At 35.2% G+C, this 9,579-nt stretch overlaps 1 protein-coding gene across 1 annotated transcript in view; it reads left to right on the top strand.

The window, feature by feature from the left end:
• The first annotated feature begins 292 nt into the window (after positions 1-292).
• Positions 293-9,579, top strand: part of Ssu72 (Ssu72 CTD phosphatase) — a 70,954-nt gene continuing 61,667 nt past the window's right edge. Inside the window, exons 1-2 of the mRNA XM_090412994.1 lie at positions 293-803; positions 903-1,002. Coding sequence (XP_090269120.1) covers positions 767-803; positions 903-1,002 — 137 coding nt within the window. The 5' untranslated portion in view covers positions 293-766. The remainder of the gene's footprint in view (positions 804-902; positions 1,003-9,579) is intronic.

Raw genomic sequence — 9,579 nt, 5'->3', positions numbered from 1 at the left:
TTATCTCTTTTTTTTTTCTTATTTTTTAACTGACTTGCCTTGTTGTTATGATTATTATGATTACGAAGTTCAAAAGTTTTTCCACCTTTTCCAATTCTATGTTCCAATTCCAATTCTACAATATACAGTATATTGTATTATATTATATATTATTCTGTATTATGATATATATGATTATTAATAATATTTAAATATTTAAGTATCCCCTAGCGGAGGTTTTGAAAACCTTTTTACTTTCTTGTTCAAATTTTTTACTCCTGTGTTAAATACGTCATTATTGAGGTGAGGAAGTGGTGGTAATGCAGCGCCTCAGGGTTTTCTACGTGTAACTGTAGTAGAAATTACTTTAGTGTAGATTTATGCCTTCCTTCCGTTCATACGTTTTGGTCATATTTGGATATTTATTCTTATTATTGTAGGCTTTCATTCGTGTCCGTTTCAGCTTGAATACCGCACTTTTTCTAAATGAAAGTCTGTCCCATTTGACCATCTTCGAACATTTTATAAATCTGTAATTCTACATGAATTTGTTTAACGAAGAATGAGTAACAATATTTTATGAAGTATGAACTTTCAGCTACATTACTGGTTATTTGTAACGTTCAGCTCTAAGAATGAATTAAATCATTGCTTGAGCGCAGAGCACTTTCAATTTTATTTCTAAAGGTTCATTTTGAATCTTGTATAAGAACTCATCGCTTTTGACTGCCATGTACAGTTAAGAGGTATAAGGTTCATGATATGTCTTTAACACATTTTTCTACCAATGTTCGAACGTTGCGCATCGTTTAGTACACGCAGAGGTATGATAACATTTACCATTATATATATAATGCACTCTGTTTAAATTCATACATTATCACTGACAATCTGTAACAAAAATCTGATTCTTCCTGTTACAGCGGAAACAATACCAAATAGAGCAATGTCGTCGGATTTGAGAGTAGCAGTTGTATGTTCTAGTAATCAAAACAGAAGCATGGAGGCCCATGCAATTTTAAGGTATGTTTTGCTACATCCTATTTGACACCTATTTTAGTTGTCGTGAGTATTGAATACCTATTCGACCTTTATAACTGATATAAATGATTTCGTGCATCATACATAAGGCACTAAGTTGGGGATTTGGTGGAGAAGGAAATTAACAATGTGTGATTTACAAAACGAAGAGCGTATTTCTCCGTAGGATTTTCAATTCAAAAACTATAGATGGCTAGACTATCATTTTTCTACGTATTGGTGCAATCAGTATTTATGAATATCATGCTATGTATAAGAATATTTCCGAACAGCTGATTTTATATCACACGTGATAACAGTGTCAACTGAAATACATACGTCTCATGTTGCAAGCCGTTTTTGTATTATAATTTATTCTACTTACTTTTAAATTTAGTACATTATCTTTCACATTTAATATCAAGGACAACAATAGGGTGAGAACTCAAAATTGTAATCTGCAACTTATTCATCATGCTTGTGAATTCATTTTTTGTGGTTTATTTTCATCTTCAAGTTTCCATTTTAATAATGATTAATGGTAAATTTATTGTAACAGTATATTTTTAACTGTGACTAATTTGATATTTTTTCCCCTTGCATTATCAGTATAAGTATCCCAATGCATGTATTTATATTTTTTTCCTCTCTCGAAAAGAAATTACTTAAAAATGCTGCTTGTAATCTCTGATCACATAAGAAATAGTCAAATAGTACCATAAAATTCTCTCATATTAGAACTGGTACTGTACCTAGAATTCTGGACAGTTGAACTCATTTGAAACAAAATTGCAAAATAAAGAATTCAAGTTTGACTAGAATTCTTTGGTACTGTTTTACTTGCACTTTCAACTACCTTGTTTATTTGTAAAAACTATTTTTGTTTCATAATGTCTTGTGTTTATTAAAACAACTGTGTCTAATTTGTATTTTTCTTTCTCCTTTGTATTATCAGTCTAAGTATTCTGCTGCATGTAAAACATTTTTTGTGTGCTGTAAAGTTCAGTGCTGAGACCATTACTGTTTAATTTTTACATAAATGATATAGGAAATAACTTGAAAGGAAACATTCAGTTTGCTGATCTGAAATTAGATAGAGTAATATTTAATCAAAGTGATATGGAGAGCTTATAGGATGATATGTCAGTATGGTCAAAAGGTAATGGTGTCAGTTTAATGGGGAGAAATGTTAAGTTATGAATTTTGGGGAAAAATAGATTACAAGCCGTGTATCATATTGATGGCACTGTACTCCAGAAAATGAAGCTAGAGATTTAGGAGTGATGGTTGCCAGTTAAAGTTTAGAGGATATGTTGCTAAGCCCATAAGATTACTTGACTATTGAAAAACACATCAACATGTAGAGATAAGGAAGTTTCATTCCTTTTTATATGGCCTTGATAAGCTCACATTTAGATTACTGTGCTCAAGTCTGGCCAGCTGGGTTTCTTAGGGATGAAGCAGTGGAGAGGATTCTGAGGTGAGTGACAAAGATGGCAAGTGTCCTTTGGAATGTTCCTTGTGAGGATAGATTGAAGATGTGTGGATTATTGCAGAAGTTGGTTGATAGGAGAAAACAAGGGGATCTGATAGAAACATTTAAGTTGCTTAAAGGGTTTTATAGGATTAATGCAGAGGAAATGTTTCAGCACTTGAGGGACCAGAACAAGGGGCCATCCTTGGAAGTTGAATAAAGGTGGGGTTAGTAGGCATGCGAAGACTAAAATTTTTTGCTTGGAGAGTTGTGAATGAGTGGAATGGGTTGCCAGAGTCGGTTGTAAATGCTTTGTCTGTTAATGGGTTCAAAGAGAAGTGTGATAGATTGTGTAGATAGATAATACTTTATATATACTTTCTCTGTCACTGTTAATCAAAATATTTCTTCAGGGAAGTGTAAATTCCTCAAAAAATTAAAAAAAAAAAATGTGAGGGATCAGAAGCAACCACAGTTCTGTTTTTAGCATTGCACTTTGCATGATGAATGCATTATTATGCTATCCAGATGGCTGACTTTGAATCCTTACAATGGAATTAAATTGCTTAAATATCAGAAAAATATTAATATAGTACATATTTATAAATATGTACTTAAAATGATTATAGGAAAATTCTATGAAATTCTTCATACTGAGTATTTGCCACTAAGCTTGTGCCTTTATACAAACTTACATTTGGTGTAATTAAAGAAATTTTAAATTCTAAGGAGTATTTATAGCATCTTTTATTTGTTTGCTTTTACAAGTATGTTGTTTCTTGTGGTATTTCATAAGAAATAAGTGACAGTCTTACTGTCAAGTTCAGCACTGGTATATATGCCATGTAATGCATGAATGTGAAAAAAAAAAATGCCTTTTAAATATACAGGAAACTCAATGTTAAACATTTTTCTAATTATAATCTTCAGTAATAATTTTAAATGTTTGTTTTCAGCATACATGCTTAAGTGCTCTAGAATTAAAGAACCAGCAGAGTTAGCATATTTTTTGAATATTTTTAATATGAAACCAAACTTTTGTTAAGTAGATTTAAGAAGTTTCAGAGAAACTAACGATACAAATAAAATGTACAAATAAAATTATCTTTGAGACTATTAGACTTCTTGGTAAAAAGTGAATGTTCCCCACTGGTTTCAGATTTTGCTATAATTTGGGTTTGTGTAATTACTAGGTTGTAGTTAACTTGTTGCCCACTCAGCGTTTTAGAAACTATGCTTATTGAATTCTTTTAATTAGATGCCTATCAAAATAATCCCAGTTGGTTCCTGAATTTGCTATGGCCAGGAGACATAAGGTGTTTTTCCATAGAACTAGCATCCATTATTTTTGGTTCTTGTTTTGACATTTGTGACTATACCATCTTAATTAGTTTTGGTTGCACATTCTATCCTTAATTTCTCTGAAACTTCTTAAATCTACTTGGCAAAAGTTTGGTTTCAGATTAAAAATATTCAAAAAATATGCTAACTCTGCTGGTCCTTTAATTCTAGTGCACTTAAGCATGTATGCTGAAAACAAATATTTAAAATTATTACTGAAGATTATAATTAGAAAAATGTTTGTTCTCAGAATGAAATGCTAAGCTCATCCTTCCTTTAAATAATTTCAGTCACCCACTTTAATTCCATGCTCCCCCCCCTTCCCCCCCTCTTAACTGAAAATTCTGCTACTGGCAATCTCCCAGGTAAAAATCACATGCTCTTCCTAGTTGGCAACATAGTTATCCTGGTTAGTGAAAATTTTTCTAATGTTATCATTAGATCTAGCACTGTTGGATCTTTAGTCCCTTTCATTACATGCTGTCTCAGGTAAGAAGCTATATAAATTCCATTTCCTTCTCTCCCTATGACCATTCCTCCTTCCAATCTGTTCTCTATAATTGAAGTCTAATTACTTACCCATTTATTGTGCTGAATTGCTAATGTATGTCATCCATATTCTCCCTCGTAACTCCCATCACCGTATAGCAGCAACCAGTGCTATATATTTCTTGTTGGTTTGTCACACTCGATTAGTCTCAGATTGCACTGTCTTCTCAATTTCTCTCATCCTGTTAAACTTTTTTTATCTTCAGTTTCTTTCATTGGCAAAATTCTGTTCTCATTCTTTGTTTAATTTATATATATATATATATATATATATATATATATATATAATAAAGATGCCAAGCAATTTTATAAACTTGGTTTAATCATTTTTTCTGTGTTTGCTCATGATGCAAAGCTTGAAGAGTCAATTAAATGATTAGAGATCTGCAGGATGACTTAGTGGCAGTATAGGCAAAGGTAAATTGTTGCCAGTTTAATGTTTTTTAATATATATTAATCCCATACATGAAGAGTTGTAGGGAATACTTCTTGCAGAAGACTGTTTGGAAGCAGAATAAAAAAGGAAAAACAGCTTTGGTGTGTTTGCAGTTGCATAGTGAAGAGCTGCTGAGCAGCTGTTGCTCTTGTATTAACAGGTGCAATAGAAAGTGGAGGAATGAAGGTTACTATTTCAATGGAGCAATGACGATTCAAATACCTGCATAATATGCACTGAGCTGAAACATTCTATGTGTAATAGAGGTTGAAGTGAATCTGTAAGAGTGGGATTGTCTCAGAGCCAAATTGCTCTTCTCAAGACTCAAGGATTTTTGGAGTAGTTTTAGGTGCTCCAATCCAAACAGGTGAGTAGTATTCTAAGAATGGCCAGATGTGGGATTTGTATATAATAAGAGTTGGTTTGGGTATAAAATAGCATATTGAACAGAAGAATGCTTAGTTTTTTGGAGGTATTAGTCCAAGCAGGGAGATCTGATCTTGTCCAGTGATTTACGTGTCACTGAGGGTAAGGGAATGTGATCAGAGATTCCTTTTTGAGAAGGGTAATACTACTTTGGCGGCATTGAACATCACCAGATTGTCCTTGCCTCACTGAAGGATAGTATATAAATCAATGTTGCAGGCCATGGCAGTGTGCAGACATCTGAAGCTCATGCTTGGGATGTCTGAGCATTGCATGGTTTGTCAAATGAGTAGGATGGAGAGTACTGTCATCTGCAAAAGTGTGGCTAGTATTAGTGGTAATTGAGAGTAGGTAGTTTATTTACAGGAGAAGTTGGACGACAAGACAGCTTGAGGCACTTGTACATTGGTGGTGAAGCTTGAAAAGAGAGCCATCAACCATTATTTGCAGTAAGCATCCAGAGTAAGCTGGTGGCCCAATTACAGAAGTTGGTGGGTAGACCAAAAGATGGCAGTTTGTTTAGGAAGCCTCAATGCAAAACATGATGAAAAGCTCTGGCAATGTCAAGAGCGACAGCACAAGTTTTAAACAATTCATGACATGTGACCAGTGGTGGGTAATGTAAGCTAAGAGGTCAGCTGTGGATCTTGAATCACTGAGCTATGGTGGGCCTGTATGTAGTGGAGAAGTTAGCTATTGATTGCTTTCTCCACTATTTTTGAGAGCACTGAGGTGATGTTGATTGTCAGTAGACTTCTCCTTTTGTTTGGGAGTTAGATGTCTACATTGGGATAAATACCAGCTATGTGTAATAGATTGTACAGATGATAGCACTAGAGCATATTCTTTGAGAACAATTGGAAAGACGCCATCAGGACCTGGACACTTTATTCAGTAATTTCCTGATGTCATTTTATTAAACTACAAGAGACATGGTGCTTAGATTCTTGTATGTAGGTGATTTCCCTTGGTCATTATTGCAGAAGTTTGAGAAAAAGACAGATGTTAGGAGGTCAGCCTTATTTTTGGGTGAAGTAATAGTGGTGCCATCATGAGACAGGTGAAAGTGCAAGTGAGAAGTTGCATCCAATGACCTTATAAGGTACCAGCAGAAGGTAAGTTTTCTGCTGTTGGCCCTTTATGCAATTAGATCTGATATTCTGCATTCATTGCATGCTTTAGTATAGGCAGAGTATGAAGCTAGAGTCCTTGATGCAAGCCACCTTTCAGTAAGTTGATTTTTTTCTTTAAACTGCTTTGATACACTTTCTGTTGAATTAGGGCTTGGAAAGTGGATGAAGATATTGGATAGAATGAGAGATGAAGGCCTTCATGCTGGTTATTATTTTTATGACTTTTTCAGAGCAGGTGTTAGGTTGGATGAGCTGAGCAGTAGTCAAACCATGTAAAGTAGAAGTACCAGAGGTCATTCCAAATGAAATGACCTTTGGTACTTTAAAAAAAAAAAAAAAAAGTTGTGGATAACAACAGTGAAACTAAACCTGCAAGCAATAGAATGAGATATGGAAAAGTAATAAATCGGTAAAACCCTTGTTACAAACTGAGACTGCTGGAAACATGTGCATATTCACAAGTGCTATGATTGTGAGACATGGGTAATTATGAAGGACTTTTGTGATGAAAGAACATGTTATAGAAGATTCTATGAACCTGATAGGTGTAAAAGGTAACAAATAAACTGTATAAACATTGCAGAGTGAATCTAATGCAGGAAATAATTCAAAGGAAACAACTTTATGAACATCTGCAAGGTAGATAATAGCATTTAAACTGTTATTATCTACCTATAAACACATTGTCCAAACATCAAGGTTTTGATGTTTGGACAATGAGTGTTATAAAAAGAAGGGGGGTGACCAAATCAAGGGAGGGTAGATGATGTGAAGGAATGCACCTCTCCTTGAGTCACTTGCTAATGAACAGAAATGTAAAGAATGGTGAAAAGAGCACACCTATGGGCACTTATATATTGATCCTATACATCAAAGACATGTGCTTATAGGTTGAGACCTATAAGCACATCAGTGCTGTGTGGAGTGCAGATGAGGACTGCGAAGTTTGATTGTAAAGTTACATAGTAAAGGGAAGCACTGCTGCTCTTATATTAACAGGTGCAACTGAAAGTGAAGGAATGATAGTTTGTCAATTCACCAGATTAATGACCGTGGAAGTACCTGTTGGACAGACATTGCTGAAACCTTGCATCTGCAAGATGGAGGTTGATGTGAAGCTGTAAGAGAAGATCATCAGTGAACCCAATTGTTCACCTCTGTACCGTATCAAGGATTTTAAGGGAAGTTTTAGGTGTGCCACACCAAACGTGAGCAGCATTCTAAGCATGGGTGGAGTTGGCTCTGTGTAAAATAGCCTTTTGAACAAAGAGAATGCTTAGTTTCTTGGATGCTGAGGAGGCTATTGATGTAAGGTGTTGGTCAGAAGTAGAAATTCTGGTGGTCATCCCAGTTGGTTCCTTTGTAGTGCCAGAGAACTTGAGGTTGGGAGTGATTGGGAGGAGCATTCTGTGAGAGAGGAGACTTGTACAAGATTGTGGTCAGAGTTGCTGAGAGGAGAAGTGACTTCTACAGTATATCTGGAAGGAGAACTGGTCAAAAAGAGATCCAGATTATTTGGAGCGAAGTGGGTTATTGGGAATTTGAGTAAGTAGATGTATAATTTTGTGTTAGGTCATTATATATGGCATAGATTTCTGCTTCTCATCTAGCTTGGTAGTGGTGTTGGAATAAGGGAGCCATTTGGAATTGGCTATGTTAAGGTAGCCATAGCCTAGGAAAATGAAATCACTATTTGGATAGCTGGATTGTAGATGGTAGATTTTTGTGGAAAGGAATGTTAGGAGGTCAGAATGGTTCAGTGTTTGGAAAACAGTAAATGCAACAAATTAATGTTACTGAATGGGATAAGGAAACCTGAGCCAGAGAATGTCAATAGCAGCAGATTCTAAATTAGCCATTTTATGACAGGCCATGTCAGATTTCAAAGGCATGGGTTTGAAATCCTTGAAGTGTGCAGTTTGGGTGCTGGATGTGGACAGTAGAAGATGTAGTTGCAATATGAGTTTCTGTCAGGAATAAAATGTCTGGTCTGAAGACTGCAAGTGGTGGTGAATGTCATTTATGTTTGTGTTAATGCCACTGATCATAGTAAAGTGAATGTGAAAGTGATTTTTTAGTGAAGAGATTCTGGCTTGGTTTGTGTGTTTTCTGTTGTGATGTGACTTTTGTTGGGATTGGTTTGATTGGTGTATATGGAGCTGTAGGGCCAGTGATTGTATTACATTTAAGGGGTGGCTGAGGGAAGCAATATCACAGCATTCTCCACAAGAGAATAAATAAGGTGGGAGTTAAATAGATGAGTAGTTATTAAATGAGTTGCAGAAAAAATGTAGATAGAATACCATGAAAAATGATTATGTTCATGAAATACAAGGACATGCAGGAGAATGGAAATGTCGTGAGCAAGTCAAAATTAGATGAGAAAATTAACTTAGTGGGCTAATCCCAATAAGGGTCATCTGTTCAAAAAGATGGTCACCTCGATGCTTGGTAATGTGCTACACCAGGCCTTGTCATGTAGTTCTTTTGTATGCTTTTCTGGAGGTTTCAACTCTGTGAAGATCAATCACGCACGCACATTCCATCCATCTCATTGACAGTCTATCCTTTCCTCTTTTCCAGTAACCTTACTTTCTATTACTGTTCTGAGAAATCTTCCTTCCTTCCTTTCAATGTGTCCAAAATATTTTAACTTTCTTCTGTCAATATCTGTAAAGAGCCTTAAAGTTCTATTGATCTTTTCTAACATTCATTCATTTGTACTCCTTTCAGTATATGATATCCTCAACAGCCTTCTGTAACACATCTCAAAAGCAGCTATCCTTTTCTGATCTGATTTCTTTAGGGTCCAAGTTTCACATCCATAAGTCGCTGTTGGAAAAACAACTGCATCCAAAATCCTCAACTTTGTTCTTATGGAAATAGATCCATCCTAGATTTTAGACTATTCTGACTGTTGTTTTAGCCATTCCTAATCTTTTTCTGACAACTTCTAAACAGTAATTCTTCACATTAATAATGGATCCCAGGTACTCATACTTGTTGACTTGTTCAGTTCTTTCTCCATTAAGGTACACTTGTTTCTCAAGAGCTTCCCTGTTTATATTTTCTTTGAGAACCATAATCGTTGTCTTGCCAGGATTGAGTTGAAGTCGTCTGTTATTACTGATCTTAACTTTATCAAGAATTTGTCCTAGTTCTTCTTTGTCATTACAGAGGAGTACAGTATCAGCATACCTGAGATTACTGATCAATCTACC

The sequence above is a fragment of the Typopeltis vanoorti genome, chromosome 2, assembly GCF_054136105.1.
Source record: "Typopeltis vanoorti isolate ZY-2024b chromosome 2, IOZ_Tvanoo_1.0, whole genome shotgun sequence".
NCBI classification, from domain to species: domain Eukaryota; kingdom Metazoa; phylum Arthropoda; class Arachnida; order Uropygi; family Thelyphonidae; genus Typopeltis; species Typopeltis vanoorti.
The sequence above is the reverse complement of the archived record's forward strand: the minus strand, read 5'-3'. Positions and strand labels throughout refer to the sequence as shown.